The sequence below is a fragment of the Anomaloglossus baeobatrachus genome, chromosome 6, assembly GCF_048569485.1.
Source record: "Anomaloglossus baeobatrachus isolate aAnoBae1 chromosome 6, aAnoBae1.hap1, whole genome shotgun sequence".
Classification (NCBI taxonomy): domain Eukaryota; kingdom Metazoa; phylum Chordata; class Amphibia; order Anura; family Aromobatidae; genus Anomaloglossus; species Anomaloglossus baeobatrachus.
Window position 1 is genome coordinate 140,104,898 of NC_134358.1, and position 24,704 is coordinate 140,129,601.

The window sequence follows — 24,704 nt, forward strand, 5'->3', positions numbered from 1 at the left end:
GAACTACTTATACATGCTTATCTACTGACTATTACTAATCTGTTGCTTATTTACATGTAAATTTTACATATGTTCCAGTTTATGAGTTCAGAGAGGACAAATGGTACTACTAAACAAGGCAAAGGTTAAAAAAGTGGCAGGCTGCCTAGACTTCAGAATACTCAAGTCTAATGTCAAAACGGCCACCTCCCTTCTCGGGAAGTCCAGTGGTCATTAAAGGTGACCGGATTCCTGGAATTCTCCTATGTGCTCCTCTGCTCTTCATTCTCTCTCTTACTTTGTATTCTTCATTTTCCTACTTTTTAAGCAGTTGACATTTGCCTTTTCTCCCTTTAGGGTTCCCTTACTTTGTGATTTCGAGCCTCTACACCAGCATGTACGCGCTCTACATAACTTGGTAAAAGCTGCACAAAGTTTGGATGAAATGTCACAGACCATTACAGATCTGTTAAATGAACAAAAGGTAAAACATTTCTTTAAATTGTGCGACTGCCAAAAGAAACATTTGTTCTGCAGCTTATTAAATACTTTGGCTGGATAATTGCAATTTATGTAACATCACAATCGTTTGTTTTTTTTTTATTTAACTTAACCAATAATATTGATTTTCTGACAAACTGACTTATCTCATATTTCTTCTTTTCATTTTTAGGCATCTAATGGCCAGCTCTCCCCCCAATCTGTAACGACACCGAGGATTGAGAATGCAACCGAAATTACAACTACTACCTCATCCAAGTCTCCTCCATCCCTCAGTCTTCAGGGTCCCATTTGTCCTTCTGTTGCCATTCCAGGACCTTTAGAAGAACTGTCTCCAGACAGCATTGACGCTCATACGTTTGACTTTGAAACAATTCCCCATCCAAATATTGAACAGGCTATTAAACAGGGTTCATTAGATTTGGACTCGTTAGCGGACAGTCCGGAGTCTGATTTTATGTCTGCGGTTAATGAGTTTGTGATAGAGGAGAATCCTGTCTCCCCCAATATCAGCGATACGCAGAGTCCAGAAATGATGGTGGAGTCTCTGTATTCTTCTGTTATAAATGCAATCGACAACAGACGTATGCAGGATACAAAAAGCAAAGCTAAAGACGACAGTGCGGAAAACGCTTCTTTGAAAATTTGTCTGGAGAAATGTAAGATGGTAGCCCATGAATCGCAAACTAACTTGAGAAATTTCAGAGAGGATCTCTGCCATTTGAGGAAACATGTACAAAGGGAGCAGAGTGAATTTGCCAATGCTATTAAAACTGTTTCGGATGAGATTCTAAATATGATTGAACGCTCCAAGGTTTCTCTTGAAAACCCCTTAAAAGCGAGGCATTTAGAGGAATTGCAGCGTCTACAAGAATCCTACGAGAAACGGCTCCACATATCAAAGCAAGACCACAAAGTGAATGAGGAAACCATTGCCCAGTTAAAACTTGACATTGCAGGCCTAAAGGATGATTTGCAGGGTCGAGATAATGAATTTGCTGCAGTTCGAAGGGAAAATGAAACCTTTCTTTGTTTACAGAGCGAAAAAGATGAAAAAGTTATCCGTCTTGAAAGTGCCATGAGGGAGCAGACGTGCGAAATTCAGAAGCTAAAACAGTCTCGGGAAGAGGCGCTCAAGGAGTTTAAGAAGCTTCACGCTGAAAATGAAGAAAAGCTTCGTCTAATAAAGGAGGAATTACTCATTTTAGAGCAAACACATTTAAAAGAGTTGGAAGGAAATTTAAAGCTCAGGCATGCAGAAGATCTGGAAAATGTAAAAATGGAACATAAGTGTAATATAGAAAAGATAAGGAATGAAAATAAACGGGAGATTGACCAGTTGCAGGAATCGTCCGCAGCCACTGCTCAGGAGAAGGACTCACAGTTCCAAGATTTAAGCTGTAGATTTTCAGAACTCACAGACATTCGATGTAAATTGGAGATGGAATTGGCATTTAAAGAAGGAGAAGTAGACGAAATGAAGTTAGTCCTGGAGGAAAGTAAAATTCAACAGCAGGATGACTTACAATGTCAACTGGATGAGAAGACCGAAGCCCTTCAGAAGGAAATTGGAAACCTGAAGAGCCTGATGCAAAGTCAGAAAGAAGAACATGAGCTAGGATTTGCCCAACTCAAAACACTAATGACCACTGAAAAAAATCAGAGTATTTCAGAACTTTTAGACAGGCAAGAAGCAGAAACCAGCTCATTACAAAAAGACATTAGCCATTTAACATCTGTCCATCAAAAAGCTCGAGAAATGGAGTGTAGGCTCCAGGAAGAGATAAGTGTCCTCCGAAGCCAACTGGATAATAGCTTAAAAGCATTTGAAAAGCAAACTGAAGACCACGAGAGGTCTTTAAAAGAGCAGAAAGACGTCTACGAATCATCTATTCAGAAACTAGAGGAAGAGCGAGATCAAATGTTGTCCACACAGAAGCTCGAAAGGGAATCACTCGCACAGAAGGCCCCGTCTGATAAAGGAGAATGTGCACACCTCACCCTTACAGATGCTGACGTGCACAGACAAACTTTTCAAAGTGAACTTTTAGAAAAAATTCAGTCCCTTGAGCAGGAGTTAAGCAAAAGGTAAAAGGGATTTGCATGTCTTTCCTTGGTACAAGAAAAGATTATTTGAAATTATTTTCTGGGTGTCCAGTAAGTTGCAAAACCTTTTCCATTTACATAATATATGTTTTTAAAATGTGGCCACAAATAGCTCATGTATCTGGGCTGGTTTTTGATGAATGGTCTGCTTTTGAGGAACAAAGCTGTGGAATTATGCCACCAGAGCAGTATTTTATATTTTACGTGAGGCGTTACCATTTTGCCATTTTTTGGCTAGTTTATATATTCAACTATTTTCTTCTGAAGCTTTGCCAGGTTTTTGACAGCTCTTGACAAGTAACAGATTTTACTTTGAATTTTTGTAAGAATCCTTTGAAATAAGGAGAGGAAACATTGAAAATAACTTTGTGGGACCCATTCATTGAACCACTGACTTTAGGGCAGGGTCAGACGGCCGTAGACTCTCTCATCCTCTTGAATCGGGCCGATTATGCACATGATGCTGATCAAACTCTGATCCCAGTTTGATCTAAATGTCAGCATGGTGTAATCCGATTCTCTTGGATGAGTAAATCTTAGCACACTGAGGAGAAGATGGAGAACAAAATTTCTCTATTCTGTGAGTCCACGGAAATCGGACTGCCCTCAGAAGTCATGCTAGTGCAGCGCAATGTTTACCACGCACTCACTGACTTGAATGGCCAAGTGTGATACAAATATCCGATCAAACATGGACATGCACCCAATTTTTTTTATCCTCAAACGGACAATAAGGAAAAAATCTGACTTGTGAACGGACCCATGGGCTAACATTGATCCGATAGCACTCTGATGCCTTGTCAGATCGCACTCAGGCCAAAAAAATCTGCCCCTGCCCTTTAGCGTAACTTTGAAACAAGCTGAGACCTACTTTCGAATCATAGGTCTTTAAGGAATGTATGAAGCTGGCTCAGGAGCTGAGACTTGTTTATATCAGGGCGATGCTGTCTATGTTGCATAGTCGGCATTTGCCTTTAACTGCAATAGAGCTTGCTAAGAAGACTAAATAACAAGTCAAAAGTTAAATTGCCCCCCCCCCTCTTCCCTCATGAACGATAAAGAAATTAAAAAGTAAACAAATTCGATATCACCTTTACCAAAAATAGTCCAGTCAAAAAATATGTAAAATTATCCAAAAGAAAAAAATAATCAAAACACACAAGATGCTGCTTTTTGTAAAAAAAAAAAAAAAAAATATGGATTAAAAATCCATCAAGTCCTCATAAGATATAAATAAACACATCAGCTCAGCACAATAAAAAACAAGCCCTCAAAGAGCAGATTAGATTAAAGGGGCACAATGTCATCACTTTTTAATTTTTTTTTTTTTTTTACCACTAAAATAACAAAAAAAATCTCTGTATTGCTTTATTCGTTTGGAACTGGACAGTCCGGTTGCCAGATCATTTTTACCGCATGGTGGAATAGTGATCACAGTAAAAACAACTACCCCACCACCCCCAAAATTTCCAGAACTGCGTTTTTTTTTCCAGACTTTCAGCACATTTTCAGTTTTTTGTAAGTCAGTGCATTCTGCAATAAAGAAATGGTGTCATCTAAAACTACGACTCGTTTAGCAAAGACAAACAAGTTTTCATTTACCGTATTTTTCGGACCATAAGACACACTTTTCTTTGTCGCTCCATTGGGAGACCCAGACAATTGGGTGTATAGCTTCTGCCTCCGGAGGCCACACAAAGTATTACACTTTTAAAAAAGTGTAACCCCTCCCCTCTGCCTATACACCCTCCCGTGGATCACGGGCTCCTCAGTTTTGTTTTATGCTTTGTGTGGAAGGAGGCACACATCCACTCATAGAGAAAAAAAAAAAAGATTTCTCATACATAGTATGACGGATGGAAGAAAAGAGGTCCCCTATGGGGTCCCCGGCATGCTCCCTTCTCACCCCACTATGTCGGCGGTGTTGTTAAGGTTGAGGTACCCATTGCGGGTACAAAGGTTGGAGCCACATGCCGTCTCCTTCACCAACCCTTTATGCGGCTCTGGGAGAAGTGGGAGCCTCACCGGTCATTCACCTGCTGAGACCGTGCTCCATCCGCAGCCCCTGGTGCAACCTGCTGGGTCGGAGCGTTTTCATCCCCAGGGACCAGGCCCTGCACTTTAAGGTACTCTGTGTCCCCATGGGGGGACGGTACGGGGAGAGAGGTCGCCTTTCTCCCCAGTAGCGCCGTCCGTTGTTTTTTCATCGGACTTCCGCGCCGGCCGTGCCTGCTTGTCGGGCACGGCCTTAAATTTAGTCCCCGGCTTCATCGCGGCCTAGTCGCAACAAATCCCGCCCCCGGGCCTGCTTGTCAGGGGTAAGAGCGGGATTACCGACAGAGGGCTGGAGCATCTTTGCATGTCTCCCCTTCCCTCTCATGGACGACTATGAGGCCTCCAGATTCCCGCCTTTTGCCGGCGCCGCCCATGGCTCCACTCCCCCCTTGAGAGCTCCGGCGGCCATGTTTGGCATTCTGCCGGTGTATGCTGCAGCTGCACAGCTCTACAGCTCCGGGGGACCCACGACAGGGAATCTGGAGGACACCAGTGGTTGGTAAGCCACACCGGTCACCCGGTGCTGGTTCCCCTAGGGTGCCGTGATATATATATATATCTATATATATTCGGAACGGCTGTTTAACCCTTTCCCATATACCCTCAGTGGTCGCTCTCCTAAGGGACACTTATTGCTTTCAGCATGTCATCCACAAGGAGCAAAGCCCCTAAGGCACAGGTTTTTTTCGCAGCCTGTACCTCTTGTGGGGCTATGTTGCCGGCGGGATCCACCTACCCTCACTGTGATCAATGCTCGACTCCTGACACGCTTGCTCAGCCGGAGCCCAGGGCACTTGTGGGCCCCTCGGCTCATGTAGATCCCCCTGCTCCTCCTGAGCAGGCTGCAGGGACAGAGTCACCGTCATTGGCCTCTTTCGCTGAGAAACTCTCTGTCACTTTCTCAATCCATTGCACAGTCTATGGACAAATGGTCATCTAAGCTCCTTGAGGCATTGCAGTCCAGACCGGGCTCTTCACAGGCCCCGGCCCCTGTTAGTTTGTCTCCTCCAGGGCCTTCTCGGTCCGCGCCGCAGCGCGCTCCCAGGATAGCCCCTAGGTCCCAGGCGGAGGACTCCTGCCCGGATCGCAGTCCCAGACCGGCTAAGCGGCCTCGCTGGGACTCTTCCCTGGCTTCCTCACGCTGCTCTGGATCTCAGCTGGAGGACTCTCAGGATGACGAGGCGGACGTGGGAGCTCAGGGCTCTGACCCTGACTTCGCCCTCAACCTTGATACCCCTGAGGGGGACGCCTTAGTAAATGATCTTATTTCGTCCATCAACCAGGTGTTGGATCTTTCTCCCCCGCCTCCACCTGTAGAGGAGTCTGCTTCTCAGCAGGAGAAACACCAATTTCGATTCCCCAAACGTACGTGCAATACGTTCTTTGATCACTCTAATTTCAGGGACGCTGTCCAGAACCCCAGAGCGGTCCCGGACAAGCGTTTTGCTAAAAGGCACTCTGACACGCGTTATCCCTTTCCACCTGAAGTCGTTAAGGGCTGGGCACACTCACCCAAGGTGGATCCGCCAGTCTCTAGATTGGCTGCTAGGTCCGTTGTGTCTGTTGCCGATGGCTCATCCCTGAAGGATGCCACTGACAGACAGATAGAGCTCTTGGTGAAGTCTATTTGAGGCCACGGGCGCGTCTTTTGCCCCGGGCTTTGCGGCTTTGTGGGCTCTCCAAGCAATCTCGGCATGTCTGACTGAGATTAATGCTGTCACGCGGAATTCTGCTCCGCATGTGTCTTCCTTGACCTCTCAGGCATCAGCATTTTCGTCCTACGCCATGAACGCCGTCCTGGACTCTGCTAGCCGTACGGCTGTAGCATCCGCTAACTCCGTGGCAGTCCGCAGGGCCATGTGGCTGCGCGAATGGAAAGCAGACTCTGCTTCCAAAAGGTTCTTAACTGGTTTGCCTTTTTCTGGCGAACGTTTGTTTGGCAAACGGTTGGATGAGATTATTAAGGAATTCTCGGGAAAGGACTCCTCCTTACCCCAGTCCAAACCTAAGAGACCTCAGCAGAGAAAAATCCAATCGAGGTTTCGGTCCTTTCGTCCCTCCGCCAAGCCCCAATCCTCTTCGTCCAACCGGCCGGAGAAAGGCCAGAGGAACTCCTATGCGTGGCGGTCCAAGTCACGCCCCCAAAAGGCCGCAGGAGGCACTGCCTCCAAGACGGCCTCCTCATGACTCTCGGCCTCATCTAGCCACATCCTCGGTCGGTGGCAGGCTCTCCCGCTTTGGCGACGCCTGTCTCATGGTTACAGGATAGAGTTCAGCTCTCGACCTACGGCTCGTTTTTTCAGAACCTCCCCACCCCCCGCACAGGCAGACGCACTGTTTCAGGCGGTGGACGCTCTAAAGATGGAAGGAGTTGTGATTCCCGTTCCCCTTCAGGAACGTGGTCGCGGATTTTACTCCAACTTGTTCGTGGTGCCAAAAAAGGACGGGTCATTCCGTCCCGTTCTGGACCTCAAGCTGCTCAACAGACATGTGAGAACCAGACTGTTTCGGATGGAATCTCTCCGCTCGGTCATCGCCTCGATGTCACAAGGAGACTTCCTAGCATCGATCGACATCAAGGATGCTTATCGCCATGTGCCGATCGCACCCGAACATCGTTTCCTGCGTTTCGCCATCGGGGACGAACACCTCCAGTTCGTCGCATTGCACTTCGGCCTGGCGACAGCCCCATGGGTCTTCACCAAAGTCATGGCATCCGTCATGGCGGTCCTGCACTCTCAGGGCCACTCGGTGATCCCATACTTGGACGATCTCCTAGTCAGGGCCCCTTCTCGGGTGGCGTGTCAACGAAGTCTTACCGTCACTCTGGCGACTCTCCAGTAGTTCGGGTGGATCATCAATTTCCCGAAATCCTTCTGACGGCTCTTCAAAAGCCGCCTTTTGAGCCGCTGCGGGATGTCTCTCTCTCCCGTCTTTCTCAGAAGGTGGCCTTCCTGGTGGCGGTCACATCACTTCGGAGAGTGTCTGAGCTTGCAGCGCTGTCATGCAAAGCCCCCTTCCTGGTTTTTCACCAGGATAAGGTGGTTCTGCGTCCTGTCCCGGAATTTCTCCCTAAGGTGGTATCCCCTTTTCATCTAAATCAGGATATGTCCTTGCCTTCCTTTTGCCCTAATCCAATTCACCAGTGTGAAAAGGATTTGCACTCTTTGGATCTAGTGAGAGCACTCCGGTTCTACGTGTCTCGCACTGCGCCCCTGCGCCGTTCAGACACGCTTTTTGTCCTTGTCGCTGGCCAGCGTAAGGGCTCTCAGGCCTCCAAGTCAACCTTGGCTCGGTGGATCAAGGAACCGATTCTCGAGGCCTACCGTTCTTCTGGGCTTCCACTTCCTTCAGGGTTGAAAGCCCATTCTACCAGAGCCGTAGGTGCGTCCTGGGCTTTGCGGCACCGGGCGACTGCTCAGCAGGTGTGTCAGGCAGCTACGTGGTCTAGTCTGCACACTTTCACGAAGGACTATCAAGTGCATGCCTATGCTTCGGCAGACGCCAGTCTAGGTAGGCGAGTCCTCCAGGCGGCGGTTGCCCACCTGTAAGAGGGGGCCGTTTTCGGCTCCCTTTATTGAGGTATTCTTTTACCCACCCAGGGACTGCTCTTGGACGTCCCAATTGTCTGGGTCTCCCAATGGAGCGACAAAGAAAAAGGGAATTTTGTTTACTTACCGTAAATTCCTTTTCTTCTAGCTCCTATTGGGAGACCCAGCACCCACCCCTGTGCCCTTCGGGCTGGTTGTTCTTTTGTGTACACATGTTGTTGATGTTGATTTGTTCTTATGGTTCATGGTCTTCAGTTCTCCAAACAGCCTTCGGATTGAATTTACCCTAGACCAATTTATAAGTTTTCTCCTTCCTGCTTTTGCACCAAAACTGAGGAGCCCGTGATCAACGGAAGGGTGTATAGGCAGAGGGGAGGGGTTACACTTTTTTAAAAGTGTAATACTTTGTGTGGCCTCCGGAGGCAGAAGCTATACACCCAATTGTCTGGGTCTCCCAATAGGAGCAAGAAGAAAAGGAATTTACGGTAAGTAAACAAAATTCCCTTTTTCCCCCCAAATGCTGGGGGAAAGTTGGGGGTGCGTCTTATGGTCTGACTATAGGGCTGCGGCCGGGAATGAGGATGCTGCGGTGGAGCGGGTCATCGGGGGCACGAGCAGGCTGTAGCAGCCTGCTGTGACAACGTGGGCCCGCTCATTACATATGCACGCTCATTCTCCCGCCCATCTCTCAGCGCAGAAGACACTGACAGGTGGGCGGGAGGACAAGCGGGGACCTGCGCATAGTAAAGAGCCGTTCCGCATGATCACCCCTGGCAATTACAGCTTGGAGTGATCATGTGCGTCTGTATTCACTGCCCCCCGCGCGTTGTCATCTGCGCGGGGTGCAGTGAATCAGTGTACTCCCCCGTCCCCGTGTGTGGAGCCGTCCCCCTGCAGCACGTGATGTCTTCCTGTCTGTACCGGTCAGCTGATCTGTGCTGATCAGCTGATCGGCACAGACAGGAAGATATTGCGATGCTGCAGGGGGATGGCTCCACACACACAGGTCAGCGGCGCAGAGAGGAAGATGATCGGTGCAGTAGGGAGTGAGGAAAAGGTGAGTATAAACGTTTATTTTTTTTCTCTGTGCTATAGGATACAGGCCATATACCAGGATGGGGGTATATGAACAGGATGGGGGTATATGAACAGGATGGGGGTATATGAACAGGATGGGGGTATATGAGCAGGATGGGGGTATATGAGCAGGATGGATGGAGGGTATATGAGCAGGATGGATAGGGGGGTATATCAATAGGATGGGGGTATATGAACAGGATGGGAGTATATGAGCAGGATGGGGGTTTATAGCAGGATCATATACACGGCAGGAGGATCATTACCAGGATGGGGTACCTTAGTAGAGAATTTGGGGACATTACCCCCATAACAGTGTCAGCAGCAGATCTTCGCCCCATAACAGTGTGTCATGACCACATGTTTTGCTTAAAGTTTTATTTTCCTATTTTCCTCCTCTAAAACCAGGGTGCGTCTTATAGTCCGGTGCGTCTTATAGTCCGAAAAATACGGTAGCTTTGTAGACTGAAAATTAAAATAGTTATGGTTCTTGGAACACGGGGAAGAAAAAAAAGGAAAGTCCAAGAGCAAAAAAAATCCCAGGTTGTCAAAGGATTAAAGTAAACCTTTTTACTTATCTGGATATCTATTTTTCTTCTCCCAAGTTACTTCCATAGGTTTATGTACCATATTTTTCTGACCATAAGACGCACCCTGGTTTTAGAGGAGGAAAATAGGAAAATAAAATTTTAACCAAAAAATGTAGTCATGACACACTGTTATGGGGCGAGGATCTGCTGCTGACACTGTTATGGGGGTAATGTCCCCAAATTCTCTACTAAGGTACCCCATTCTGGCAAGGATCCTCCTGCCTTGTATATGATCCTGCTCATATACCCCCATCCTGCTCATAATATACCCCCCATCCATCCTGCTCATAATATACCCTCCATCCATCCTGCTCATAATATACCCCCCATCCATCCTGCTCATAATATACCCTCCATCCATCCTGCTCATAATATACCCCCCATCCATCCTGCTCATAATATACCCCCCATCCATCCTGCTCATAATATACCCCCCATCCATCCTGCTCATAATATACCCCCCATCCATCCTGCTCATAATATACCCCCCATCCATCCTGCTCATAATATACCCCCCATCCATCCTGCTCATGATATACCCCCATCCGTCCTGCTCATGATATACCCCCATCCATCCTGCTCATGATATACCCCCATCCATCCTGCTCATGATATACCCCCATCCATCCTGCTCATGATATACCCCCATCCATCCTGCTCATGATATACCCCCATCCATCCTGCTCATGATATACCCCCATCCATCCAGCTGATGATATACCCCCATCCATCCTGCTCATGATATACCCCCATCCTGGTATATGGCCTGTGGCGCAGAAAAAAAAATAAACGTTTATACTCACCTTTCCTCACTCCCTGAAGCACTGATCTCTGTCTCAGCTGCAGCGCCGCTGTGTGGAGCAGTCACCGTGTGTGGAGCCGTCACCGTTGTCTGCAGCATCGCGAATCGATGTCTTCTTGTCTGTGCCGGTCAGCTGAGCTGGTGCACACTAGCGGCGCGTCATCGCTGTGCGCGCTGCTAGTGTCCAGATCAGCTGACCGACACAGACTGGAAGACATCGCGCGATGCTGCAGGGGGACGGCTCCACAAGCGGTGACGGGTGAGTGTACTGATTCACTGCTCCCCGCGCTGATAATGATGCACGGGGGGCAGTGAATACAGCCGCACATGATCACTCCAGGCTGTAGTTTCCAGGGGTGATCACGTCCGGCTGTTAATTATGCGCGCACCCAGCGAGCCCATCACCCCGCCCACCTGTCAGCGCCAGTTTTGCTGAGAGATGATGGGCGGGAGGATGGGCGTGCATATGTAATGAGCGGGCCCACGTGGTCACGGCAGGCGCTGCTGCAGCCTGCTCGTGCCCCCAATGGCCCGCTCCACCGCAGCACCCACATTCCCGGCCGCAGCCCTATAGTCAGACCATAAGACGCACCCCCCACTTTACCCCAACATTTGGGGGAAAAAAGTGCGTCTTATGGTCCGAAAAATACGGTATCTTTTAGATTTCTTGACGTAGGCCTCATTAGATGGCTGCCGGCCGGAAAAGGCTTTGGCTGATTGTTCAACCCATAGCCATCTCAGCCGACTCTCCCATATACAGAAGCACTCACTCGGCTGAGTGATCTCTATGAGAAAGCCATGAGATGACACGTCGGCCAGCGTCTTATCTCCAGGAGAACAATGAGATCAGCAGTCCGAAATCGGTTATGCATGATTGCCATCTCTGGATCATGTCAGCCGCCCCCATACACATTATACCATCTGTCGCACCTGTTAATAACAATAGGCTTACCTGACCTTAGTCTGTGTTGGAGGCCTTTATTGTTACCTTTCACCAATGTCACATGCTTGAAGTTGTAGTGAAGGACGGCTAATCAGATGTCAGCATGTATAAGAAAATTAAAAGTTTAAAATATATACTCAAGCTGGCTGTGGCCAACTATACGGCACTGTGCAGACTGTGCCCAGAACTGTGGGTTGTGCTGCAAGTAATCCAGTAGGCTTTGTGTGATATCCCACTGGTGTGAGGGACTAATACAGAATGAAGAGTGATAACTGCGCTACCCAAAGAGTATATACCAGACTGGAGATGAATGGGGTATCAGTATACGTATATAGAGCAATCATGGAAAGCACATTGTGTATAAACATGCTGAATGGACTAGTAACAGCATTTAAAAGTGATGGTGATGCATACAAATAGATTTTAGCACATATTTACAATGCATCTTCTAGATATAAAACACAACAATAGAATCAAATTTATAATAAAATGTGTAGAAACAATGAGTAGCAGACAGAAAGGTTCCTCTGTAGGTTGTAAGATGCTACATAGAATACTATGTGCACCAATTGCATCAGATAGCAATGTGCGAATGCAATTCTAGTCCAAGTGCAAAGGTAATAGATGTAAGTCCAGTAAATGAGTGATTGCACTCTATGGGCTAGAACAAAGTCCAGTTCTGGAGTAGACCCCCCTACGTGACCTGCGATATGGGGAGTAAAAATAGCCACAGAGTATTAGTCTCTCAGTGGTGGCAGACCCAGTTGAAGCCGTCTGTATCTGGCTTATGGAGTCGGGTGATGTAGTCCATAGTTGTCTACGGTAGAGGAGGTGCTACAGAGACACCCAGAGGGACCCAGAGACACTGAGGCCGGAAGCATTGCTTGTGGGACTTCCACGGGGATTCCCACAGGCTAGTTTTACTTTCTATATTGCAGGTCATATAGGGGGGTCTATTCCAAAACTGCAGTTTGATCTAACCCACCGAGTGCAATCACTCATTTATTGGACTTACATCTATTACCTTTGCAATTGGGCTAACAATGCATTCGCACATTGGTATCTGATGCAAATGGTGCACGTAGCATTCTGTGTGACACCTGACATCATACACAGGAACCTTTCTGTCTGCTACTCATAATTCTTATATATTTTATTAATTTGATTTTATTTTTGTTTGATATCTAGCCAATGCTTTATAAATATGTGCTAAAATCTATTTGTATGCATTATCATCTCTTTTAAGTGCTGTTACTATTCCATTCAGCATGTTTATACACATAATGTGCTTTCCATGATTTCTCTATATATGTATACAGATATTGCATTCATCTCGTGTCTGGTATACACTCTTTGGCTAGTGCCGTAATCACTATTCTTTCAATTTTAGAAAATTGCACTTCATTTCCTTATCTATGGATAGGTGATAATTTATTTTCACTGTATAACCTTTTTAACATTATACCTCTGTGAAATACATTTTATTTACTGTAAGTCATACTCCTTCGCTAAAAATGTATTTCCGAATTGCTACAAGGAGCATTTTTACGCTGCTGTATAATATGTAATGCGTCTTTTGCATTCTCAGCCGTATTCATTAATAATCCAATTCTGTTTGGATTCAACGCATGCATTGTAAAGTTACAGGAGCTCCGTGGAAAGCTAGCTATTATAACCCCTTTCAGCTGTAGGACATTATTAGTATATCCTATATCCGCATGAGATCACAATGTATGACGCGGGCTCAGGAGCTGGCCCTGTACCGGTACTGGCAGATAAACCCGAATAAAAGAGGGGGCCAAAACATAAAAGCTAAGGCTACACACTGGTTGTCTGATACTTACATTTTTGCTTATATTTAGACCTGTATTTATCCACAATATCTGATCTGTGGGGGTGCGACACCTGGCACTCCCTACGGTGACCTATTCCTGGTGCTGGTGGTGGCCGGAAGTGCTTAGTTATAGAAGCTCCAAATCGATATTGGTCGAATGTACTCAACCACGGCTATTATACAGTTTACTGTACTATGCTGTGCAGCTCCACAACTGGACACAAGCACTGGGAACAGCTGATCAGCGGGGGTGCCTGGTGTTGCAACCCCACGTATCCGATATTGATGACCAATCCTAAATGTAGGGAATCAGTGTAAAACGTCCCGGGAAGCTCATTTAAATCCTTCATCAGGAAAAAATGCAATGTGTAAGAGTATGTGATTTAGAAAGTTTTCTTTGCCGCCTTCTTTTTTTTTTTTTTTTTTTTTTTTTTTTTATTCAGATACATGTCAGCTACTTTATCATTATAATAGGCTTTAGGATTTTAGGTTGTATTACCTATCTGCCTGCAGGATATATACAATCAACATCTGCAGTGGCAAGCCCCTATGCGATGCATTTTTGGGTTGTCAGCTTAGCTGGGAGCCTTCTTGAGATCCCCCTTTACTGCCGTCTTTTTCCTCCTTCATAGGCTTAAGACACATGGCATGAAAATCGGACCCAGTGGGATGCGATAAAACATTGCATTCCACTCGGACCAATATTAGCCTATGTGTGAGCACACATGAGCGATTATTTTCTCTGCCCCAATGGGACCGAGAAAACAATAGCAGCATGCTGTGATTGTAATGCGAGACTTTCTCTCGCACCTATTCAAGTCTATGGGGCGAGAGAAAGATCGCACTGCACTCGCGGTACACCGATGTACTGCAAGTGCAGGGCAAGAATGGCAATAGCCGGCTACGGAGGAGAGGGGGAGATAAATCTCTCCCGCCCCTTCTCAGCGCTGGCCCGCCCCTTCTCAGCGCCGGCCCGCCCCTCCTCAGCGCTGGCCTGTCCCCCGCATCTGAGGTCCGATCGTATGATCGGACCTCAGTCGCATTGACACTCGCATGACACTCGGCTCCCGCTGTGCTGCCAGCGTACGGCGAGTGTCATGTGAGGATCGCATTAGTCCCCATGTGGCCCTGGCCATAGAGAACCTATCAGCAGAATTTTACATGTTAAAGTAAGTTGGCATTAAAAGGTTCGGAGTAATGGGCTTTCTTCAGCGCTCTATTGGGAGACCCAGACGATTGGGGTATAGCTACTGCCCTCTGGAGGCCACACAAAGCACTACATCAAAAGTGCAAGGCCCCTCCCCCTCTGGCTATACCCCCCCCGTGGTATCACGGGTTCTCCAGTTTTAGCTTTGTGTGCGAAGGAGGTCAGACATCCACGCATAGCTCCACAGATTTTAGTCAGCAGTAGCTGCTGACTATTTCGGATGGAAGAAAAGAGGACACATATAGTGTCCCCAGCATGCTCCCTTCTCACCCCTGGATGGTGTTGTAAGGTTGAGGTACCTATTGCTGGTACAGGGCTGGAGCCTGACATGCTGTTTTCCTTCCACATCCCCCTGAGGGGCTCTGTGGAAGTGGGATCCTGCCGGCCTCAAAGCTCTGACGCCGGGCTCCATCCACAGACCCATTTGAACCTGCTGGATTCGGAGCTGGAGTACCGTTCAGGGACATGGCCCTGCACCATTACAGGTACTCTGTGTCCCCGTACACACAGGCACAGCACACTCCAGACTTGCTGGGTGTGCTAGTGCGCCGGGGACAGTAATGGGTTACAGTCACTGCAGCTTTGCTGAGTGACTTTGTGTTTTGGGAACTACCGCGCCGGACGCTCCGGGAGCGGCGGCGCGGCTGGGACTTGTAGTTCGCCGGGGACTGGGCGCCGACCGCGCTTTTACGGCGGCGGCGCTTATAAATCCAGTCCCCGGCTTCTGCGGCCTAGTGCCGCTTCGTTCCCGCCCCCTCCCTGTCACTCAGGGAAGGGGACAGGCGCTGAGCAATCAGCAGCGCCGAGGGCTGGAGCCTTTTTTACATGCTCCAGCCCTCTCACTGCACACTGTCGGGCGCCGGATTCCCGCTCTGCCTTGGGGGCACGCCCACGGCCCGCCCCTCCTCACATGAGCTGGGGAAGAAGCCGGCAGCCATTACTGAAGTCCGAGCTCGGATTTCGGCAACCAGGCAGGACGGTGGCGATCATACACCCGCTTATAGGCGGGCGGTAAGCGGCACACATAGTGCTGACCACAGATAACTGCAGTGTGTACATGTGTTGTTTTTAACTGCACAGGTCGCTATATGCCCGCTTGGGGAGCGACACATTAGCAGCAGGAAAGCAGGTGTGCTAAGGCACAGGCTTTCTAGGCTGCTTGTATTGCACGACTGAGGTGTTCATTTGTGTTTATGTGTTATACATTGCACTGTACAGTCGCTAGTCTTAGCTATATTCTCCTGGAATGGCTAGACTACAGCAGCAGAAAACCAAGGGTGCTGGGGCACAGGTTTTTTTCTATGCTGCTTGTATTGCATGGGCTGCAGTGTGCATTTGTACTTGTGCTTGTATGCTATACATTGCACTGTATGGTCACTCTTCTGGGCTATATTCCCCTGGATGACTTGTCTACAGCAGCAGAAGAGCTGGGGTGCCAGGGCACAGGCTTCTATGCTGCTTGTATTGCATGTGCTGCAGTGTTCATTTGTACTTGTGCTTGTATGCTATACATTGCACTGTAGGGTCACTCTTGGCTATATTCCCCTAGATGACTAGTATACAGCAGCATAGGAGCAGGGGTGCCAGGGCACAGGCTTCTATGCTGCTTGTATTGCTTGTGCTGCAGTGGTCATTTGTACTTTATGCCTGTATGCTATACATTGCACTGTACGGTCACCAATCTTGGCTATATAATTCTAGATAGCTAGTCGGCAGCGGCAAAACAGCTACACAGATTTTCAGTGCTGTTTTTACTACATGGGAGGCTGTTCATGACACCGTCCCATTGTGTGCATGCTCCCCCGTAGCACGTGCCGGGGTCTCTAGCACTTCGTCTGCCTGGGTCTCTACTAGTTGTGGCCAAAGAAACCACCTGTCAACCCTGTCCATGGACAGGGACGGAGTAGTCATAATATAGAGACTTGCAGTCCAGACAGGCCATGGGCAATCTACTGGACCAAAAGGCAGCTCTTCAGGGCTTTGATTCTGACATAGTTATCGATCCGGATACACCGGGTGGTAACGCCATACGGAATGATCCTATACCGTCCATCAATGGAAGGTTGGATCTTTCTCCCTCAGCTCCCCCAGTGGAGATAGGAGACGAACAGGAGAAGTCCCTTTTCAGTATCTCACACAGATGTTGAGTATTTTTCTGGCCACGCTGACTTCAGAGAAGCAGTCCAGGAACACCACGCTTACCAGATAAGCGTCTTCTCCAAACGTTTTTAGGATACACGTTAGCCCTTTTCCCCTGACGCGGTCAGTGCTGGACCCAGGGTCCAAAGGTGGATTCTCCAATCTCCAGGCTTGCGTCTAGAGACATAGTTGCACTGGAGATGGGGCTTCACTTAAAGACGCCAGTCACAGACAGATGGACTCTGGTTGAAATCTGTCTAGGAAGCTATCGGCGTGTCGGTTGCTTCGGCATCCACAGCCGTATAGGCAACATAACCTTTTCAGCTGTTCTTGCGCAGCTGGCCTTGAGCACAGGGACATCTGTACCGCAGAGGCGTCCGTAACCCGCAATGTCTGCACTGCGACTTACCCTGTTAATACTGTCCTAAAAGTACAGTCGAGGTTTCGGTCCTTCCCAAGCTCCGGTAGGTCCCAATTGTCCTCGGGCAAAAGGGCTACTAAACCTCAGACGGGCTCAGATTCCGGCCGGGCTCAATCACGCCCAAGGAAGGCAGTCGGAGGAACCGCTACAAGGCGGTCTCCTCAGGACTCTCAGTTCTCTCTCTCTCTCCGCATCCGCGGTTGATGGCAGAACCCCCCGCCTTTGGCGACATTTAGCTGCCACAGGTCACAGACCGGTGGGTGGCGAACATTGTGCTCACGTGCACAGGACAGTGTTCTAATCTCGTCCTCCGACTCCATTTCCCTGCTGCAGGCGGTGGATGCTCTAAGAGCAGAAGGAGTGGTGATCCCTGTCCCCCCTCAGGAACGAGGGCGAGGGTTTGTACTCCAATCTCTTTGTGGCTCCAAAAAAGGACGGTTCCTTCCGTCCCGTTCTGGTCCTGACACTGCTCAACGAGCATGCGAACTCCAGGCGGTTCCGGATGGGATCCCTCCGATCCGTCATTACCTCAATGTCTCGAGGAGACTTCCTTGCCTCAACAGACATCAAAGATGCCTATCTCCACGTGCCAATTGCTACGGAGCACCAACGTTTTTCTACGTTTTGTGATAGGAGACGAACATCTTCAGTTCGTAGCTCTGCCATTCAGTCTGGCGACAGCCCCACGGGTGTTCACCAAGGTCCTGGCAGCAGTGGTAGCAGTCTTGCACTTTCAGGGACACCCGGTGATCCCATACTTGGACGATCTACTCGTCAAAGCACCCTCCCTCGAGGCATGCCAATGCAGCCTGAATGTTACGCTGGAGACTCTCCAGACTTTCGGGTGGATCATCAATTTGGCAAGGTCAAATCTGTCTCCGACTCAATCACTAACGTATCTCGGCATGGAGTTTCATACTCTATCAGCAATAGTGAAGCTTCCGCTGAACAAGCCAGCGTTCACTGCAGACAGAGGTGCAGTCTCTCCTTCAAGGCCAGTCGCACCCTTAAGGCGCCTCATGCACTTCCTAAGGAGATGGTGGCAGCCATCGAGGCAGTTCTCTTTGCGCAGTTTCATCTGCGCCAACGCAATGGGACATTCTCCGCCAATGGGACGGGCAGTCACCTCCCTGGACAGGGAAGTCTCCCTTTCCCAGACGGCCGAGGACTCTCTGCTATAGTGGCCATAGCCCCCATCCTGGGCACTGGTCACGACAGATACGAGTCTGTCAGGGTGGGGAGCAGTTTGTCTCCGCCACATGGCTCAGGGGACGTGGACTCAGCAGGAGTCCACCCTTCAGATCGATGTTCAAATCGGGGCAGGGTATCTTACCCTATTAGCCTTCTAGAAGTGGCTAGAAAGAGAGCAGATCCGAATCCAGTCGGACATCTCCACAGCGGTGGCATACATCAACCACCAAGAAGGGGCGCGCAGTCAGCAAGCCTTCCAGGAAGTCCGGCGAATCCTCATGTGGGTGGAGGACACAGCATCCACCATATCCGCAGTTCACATCCCGGGCGTAGGAAAACTGGGAAGCAGACTTCCTCAGTCGCCAGGGTATGGACGCGGGGGAATGGTCCCTTCACTCGGACGTGTTTCAGGAAATCTGTTGCCGCTGGGGGGTGCCGGACGGTCGACCTAATGGCGTCTCGGCACACCAACAAGGTCCCGGGCATTTATGGCACGATCGCGCGATCACAGAGCTCTGGCGGCAGACGCCTTAGTGCAAGATTGGTCGCAGTTCCGGCTCACATATGTGTTTCCACCTCTGGCACTCTTGCCCAGAGTACTGCGCAAAATCAGATCCGATTGCAGCCGAGTCATACTCGTCGCACCAGACTGGGCCGAGGAGATCGTGGTACCCGGATCTGTGGCATCTCACGGTCGGCCGACCGTGGGTCACTACCAGACCGACCAGACTTACTGTCCCAAGGGCCGTTTTCTCCATCGGACTTCTGCGGCCCTGAACCTGACTGGGTGGCTTTTGTGTCCTGGATCCTAGCGTCTTCAGGATTATCCCAAGGGGTCGTTGCCACCATGAGACTGGCTAGGAAGCCCACGTCTGCTAAGATATACCACAGAACGTGGAAGATTTTCTTATTCTGGTGCTCTACTCAGGGAGTGTCTCCCTGGCCATTTGCATTGCCTACTTTTCTTTCCTTCCTACAATAGGAGTCAGAAAAGGGCTCGTCGCTCGACTCCCTCAAAGGGCAAGTCTCAGCACTATCCGTGTTTTTTCCAGAAGCGGCTAGCACGTCTTTCTAAGGTGTGCACGTTCCCGCAGGGGGTTTGTCATATCGTACCCCCGTACAAGCGGCCGTTAGATCCATGGGATCTGAACAGGGTTCTAGTTGCTCTCCAGAAGCCGCCTTTCGAGACTCTGAAGGAAGTTTCTTTTTCTCGCCTGTCACAGAAGGGTGGCGTTTCTCGTTGCGATCACATCGCTTCGGCGAGTGTCTGAGCTGGCAGCTCTGTCATCCAAGGCTCCCTTCCTGGTGTTTCACCAGGACAAGGTAGTGCTGCGCCCCATTCCGGAGTTTCTCCCTAAGGTCGTATCCTCGTTTCATCTTAATCAGGATATCTCCTTACCGTCTTTTTGCACTCATCCGGTTCACCGGTATGAGAATGATTTACGTTTGCTAGATTTGGTGAGAGCACTCAGAATCTACATTTCCCGCACGGCGCCCATGCGCCGGGCCGATGCACTTTTTTGTCCTTGTCGCTGGTCCGCGCAAGGGGTTGCAGGCTTCTAAAGACACCCTGGCTCGATGGATCAAAGAACCAATTCTAGAGGCCTACCGTTCTGCGGGCTTCCGGTTCCTTCAGGGCTTAAAGCCCACTCAACCAGAGCCGTGGGTGCGTCCTGGGCATTACGTCACCAGGCTTCGGCTCAACAGGTGTGCCAGGCAGCTACCTGGTCCAGTCTGCACACTTTCACCAAGCATTATCAGGTGCATACCTATGCTTCGGCGGATGCCAGCTTAGGTAGAAGAGTCCTGCAGGCGGCAGTGACACCCCCGTAGGGGAGGGCTGTTTTGCAGCTCTAACATGAGGTATTTCTTTACCACCCAGGGACAGCTTTTGGACGTCCCAATCGTCTGGGTCTCCCAATAGAGCGCTGAAGAAGAAGGGAATTTTGTTACTTACCGTAAATTCTTTTCTTCTAGCTCTTATTGGGAGACCCAGCACCCGCCCTGTTGTCCTTCGGGATGTTTTTTTGTTGTTTGCGGGTACACATGTTGTTCATGTTGAACGGTTTTTCAGTTCTCCGTTGTTATTCGGAGGTTAATTTGTTTAAACCAGTTATTGGCTTCCTCCTTCTTGCTTGGGCACTAAAACTGGAGAACCAGTGATACCACGGGGGGGGTATAGCCAGAGGGGGAGGGGCCTTGCACTTTTGATGTAGTGCTTTGTGTGGCCTCCAGAGGGCAGTAGCTATACCCCAATCGTCTGGGTCTCCCAATAAGAGCTAGAAGAAAAGGAATTTACGGTAAGTAACAAAATTCCCTTCTTTAGCTGCATGGTGGTGGGACTGTGAGTAGGGTCTCCGGCTCCTGCTTTGGCCCTTCTCACTGCCTCACTAATTTTCTGATTCAATGAATATTGTGCCTCGCTAAAGAAACACTATTTCCAGGGTATTAACTTTAGATCTCTTTTTTTATTACAGTTCCAACGCGTTTCAGAGACATAAACCGTCTCCTTCTTCAGGGAAAGAGAAAATGACATTGAAAGTGACATTTTCTCTTTTCCCTGAAGAAGGAGACGGTTTATGTCTCTGAAACGCGTTGGAACTGTAATAAAAAAGAGATCTAAAGTTAATACCCTGGAAATAGTGTTTCTTTGTCGCTCTATTGGGAGACCCAGACAATTGGGTGTATAGGCTATGCCTCCGGAGGCCGCACAAAGTATTACACTTAAAAGTGTTAAGCCCCTCCCCTTCTGCCTATACACCCCCCGTGATCCCACGGGCTCCTCAGTTTTTTGCTTTGTGCGAAGGAGGCAGACACGCACGCACAGCTCCATAGATGGGTCAGCAGCAGCTGCTGACTATGTCGGATGGAAGAAAAGTGGGTCCATATAGGGCCCCCAGCATGCTCCCTTCTCACCCCACTCTTGTCGGCGGTGTTGTTAAGGTTGAGGTATCCATTGCGGGTACGGAGGCTGGAGCCCACATGCTGTTTTCCTTCCCCATCCCCCTCAGGGCTCTGGGTGAAGTGGGATCTTACCGGTCTCCAGGCACTGAGACCGTGCTCCATCCACAGCTCCTAAGACTCTGCTGGATAGGAGCTGAGTATCGTTCAGGGACATGGCCCTGCTACTTGAAGGTACTCTGTGTCCCTGTGGGGACCGCGCACAGCAACACTCCAGCATTGCTGGGTGTGCTAGTGCACCGGGGACCGCGGCGCTGACCGGGTTAATGTGCCATTACACACTCAGCGTCGCTGAGTGTGTTTATGTAGGGGGACTACCGCACTACCGCTGCCGCCATGTTTTTAACACTGAGGCGCGGCTGGGACTTGTAGTGCGCCGGGGACTTCCGCGCGGCCGCGCTTTTATGGCAGCCGCGCTTATTACTTCAGTCCCCGGCTTGTACGGCCTAGTGTTTCCTCCTCCCGCCCACAGCCCTGACAGGCAGGGGAAGGGCGGGACGCTTTACAGACGAGCTGCAGTGAGGGCTGGAGCATGCTTTGCATACTCCACTCCCCTCACTGCACTGTGAGGCACCAGTTCCCGCACTTTCTAAGGGTCACGCCCACGGCTTCCTCCTCTCTCAGGACGCCGGCAGCCGTGCCATTACACACTCAGCATCGCTGAGTGTGTTTATGTAGGGAGACTACCGCGCTGACCGCCGCCGCCATGTTTTGACACTGAGGCGCGGCTGGGACTTATAGTGCGCCGGGGACTTCCGCGCGGCCGCGCTTTTACGGCGGCCGCGTTTATTACTCGAGTCCCCGGCTTTTGCGGCCTAGTCTTTCTTCCTCCCGCCCACAGCCCTGACAAGCAGGGGAAGGGCGGGACGCTGCACAGGATGAGCAGCACTGAGGGCTGGAGCATGCTTTGCATACTCCACCCCCCTCACTGTCCTCTCCTCAGAAGCCGGCAGCCATTCCTGTCAGCTCCTTGAATGCTGCAGAGGGGGACAAATTCTCACAGACCCAGTCAGGGACCCTGGTGGCCTCACAACCGCTTTATGCGGGGGGTATGCAGCATCTGTGGTGCTAGCCACATTTGTGCAGGAGTGTAATTTTAAATCATATGTTTATAAGATATGCTTTACACTGTATGGTGCACAGTTGATTCTGTATATATATTGTGTTGCTCAGGGAAGTCAACAGCATGGCGCCCATAAAAGGCAGGAGCGCCAAACCACAGGCTTACTATGCTGCCTGCGCCGCATGTACGACCCCTCTGCCGGCAGGATCCACTGAGCAATCCAGACCGGTATCTCAGCACAGGGGCACTGTTGAATCATTGCTCCCTGGCCCACCTCAGTTGGACCAGAGGTCTCCCCGGGGTGTCTCATAGATCCCAGAGTGAGGTCTCTGATACAGACCCCAGCCCCTGACCGTCTAAGCGAGCTCGCTGGGAAATTCCCTCGACATCTTCATATTGGTCAGGGTCTCAGCGGGGGGAATCCCTGGATGATGAAGCGGAGACAGCTGATCAGGATTCTGATCCTGAGGCCGCTCTCAATCTTGATACGCCTGACGGGGACGCCATAGTGAACGATCTTATAGCGTCTATCAATCAAAGATGCCACTCACAGGCAGATGGAGCTCTGGTTGAAATCCATCTATGAAGCTATCAGCGCTTCTTTTGCACCAGCATTTGCAGCCGTATGGGTGCTACAAGCTATCTCAGCAGGTCAAGCGCAAATTGACGCAGCCACACAGACGTCGGCATTTGCGTCTTACGCTATTAATGCTGTCCTGGACTCTGCGAGCCGTATGGCGGTTGCTTCCGCCAATTCGGTGGTACTCTGCAGGGCCTTGTGGCTACGGAACTGGAAGGCAGATTCTGCTTCCAAAAAAGCGTTTAACCAGTTTACCAATTTCTGGCGACCGACTGTTTGGCGAACGTTTGGATGAAATCATCAAACAATACAAGGGAAAGGATACATCCTTACCCCAGCCCAAACCGAACATACCCCAACAGAGGATGGGGCAGTCGAGGTTTCGGTTCTTTCGGGGCGCGGGCAGGTCCCAATTCTCCTCGACCAAAAGGCCTCTGAATAGATCAAGGGCTCTCCGATTCATGGCGGTCTAAGTCAAAAAGACCACCGGAGGTGCCGCTACCAAAGCGGCTTCTTGATGGCTTTCGGTCTCCTCAATCCGCATCCTCGGTTGGTGGCAGGCTTTCCCGCCTTTGCGACTCCTGGCTGCCAAGGGTAAAAGACCGTTGGGCGAGAGACATTCTGTCTCACGGTTACAAGTTAGAGTTCGCCTCTCGTCCCCAGACTCGATTCTTCAGGTTATCCCCGCCTCCCGAGCGAGCCGAGGCTCTTCTGCAGGCGCTGGGCACCCTGAGGGCAGAAGGAGTGGTGGTCCCTGTTCCTCTTCAGCAACAGGGTCACGGGTTTTTCTCCAACCTGTTTGTGGTTACAAAGAAGGACGGGTCTTTCCGTCCTGTCCTGGACCCGTAACTGCTCAACAAACACGTATAGACAAGACGGTTCCGGATGGAAACCCTCCGCTTCGTCATCGACTCAATGTCCCCAGAAGATTTCCTTGCATCGATCGATATCAAAGATGCTTTTCTCCACGTACCGGTGGCTCCAGAGCACCAACGCTTCTTGCGCTTCACCATAGGAGACGAACACCTGCAGTTCGTGGCACTGCAGTTCGGCCTGGCTACAGCCCCACGGGTTTTCACCAAGGTCAGGGCTACAGTAGTTGCGGTCCTCCACTCTCAGGGTCACTCGGTGATCCCTTACTTGGACGATCTGCTGATCAAGGCACCCTCTCAAGAGGCATGCCAACACAGCCCCGACGCTTCTCTGGGGGCTCTCCAGAGTTTCGGGTGGATCATCAATTTTCCAAAGTCAAATCTGACACCAGCCCAATCGCTGACATATCTTGGCATGGAGTTTCATACCCTATCGGCGATAGTGAAGCTTCCGCTGATCAACAAGCGTTCACTACAGAAAGGGGTGCAATCTCTCCTTCAAGGTCAAGCACACCCCTTGAAGGGCCTCATGCACTTCCTGGGGAAGATGGTGGCAGCAATGGAGGCAGTTCCTTTCGCGCAGTTTCACCTGCGTCCTCTTCATTGGGACATCCTACGCAAATAGGACAGGAAACCGACGTCCCTCGACAGGAACGTCTCCCTCTCTCAGGCAACCAAAGCTTCCCTTAGGGGGTGGCTTTCTTCCCACTTCATTATCGCATGGGAAATCCTTCCTACCCCCATCCTGGGAGGTGGTCACGACGGACGCGAGTCTGTCAGGGTGGGGAGCAGTCTTTCTCCACCACAGGGCTCAGGGTATGTGGACTCAGCA

At 49.9% G+C, this 24,704-nt stretch overlaps 1 protein-coding gene across 2 annotated transcripts in view; it reads left to right on the forward strand.

Annotated features, from left to right (window-relative positions):
- Positions 1–24,704, forward strand: part of RB1CC1 (RB1 inducible coiled-coil 1) — a 261,745-nt gene that overhangs the window by 139,328 nt on the left and 97,713 nt on the right. For both annotated transcript variants that reach the window (XM_075353273.1, XM_075353274.1), the window contains exons 13-14: positions 337–463; positions 653–2,568. In XM_075353273.1, coding sequence (XP_075209388.1) covers positions 337–463; positions 653–2,568 — 2,043 coding nt within the window. The remainder of the gene's footprint in view (positions 1–336; positions 464–652; positions 2,569–24,704) is intronic.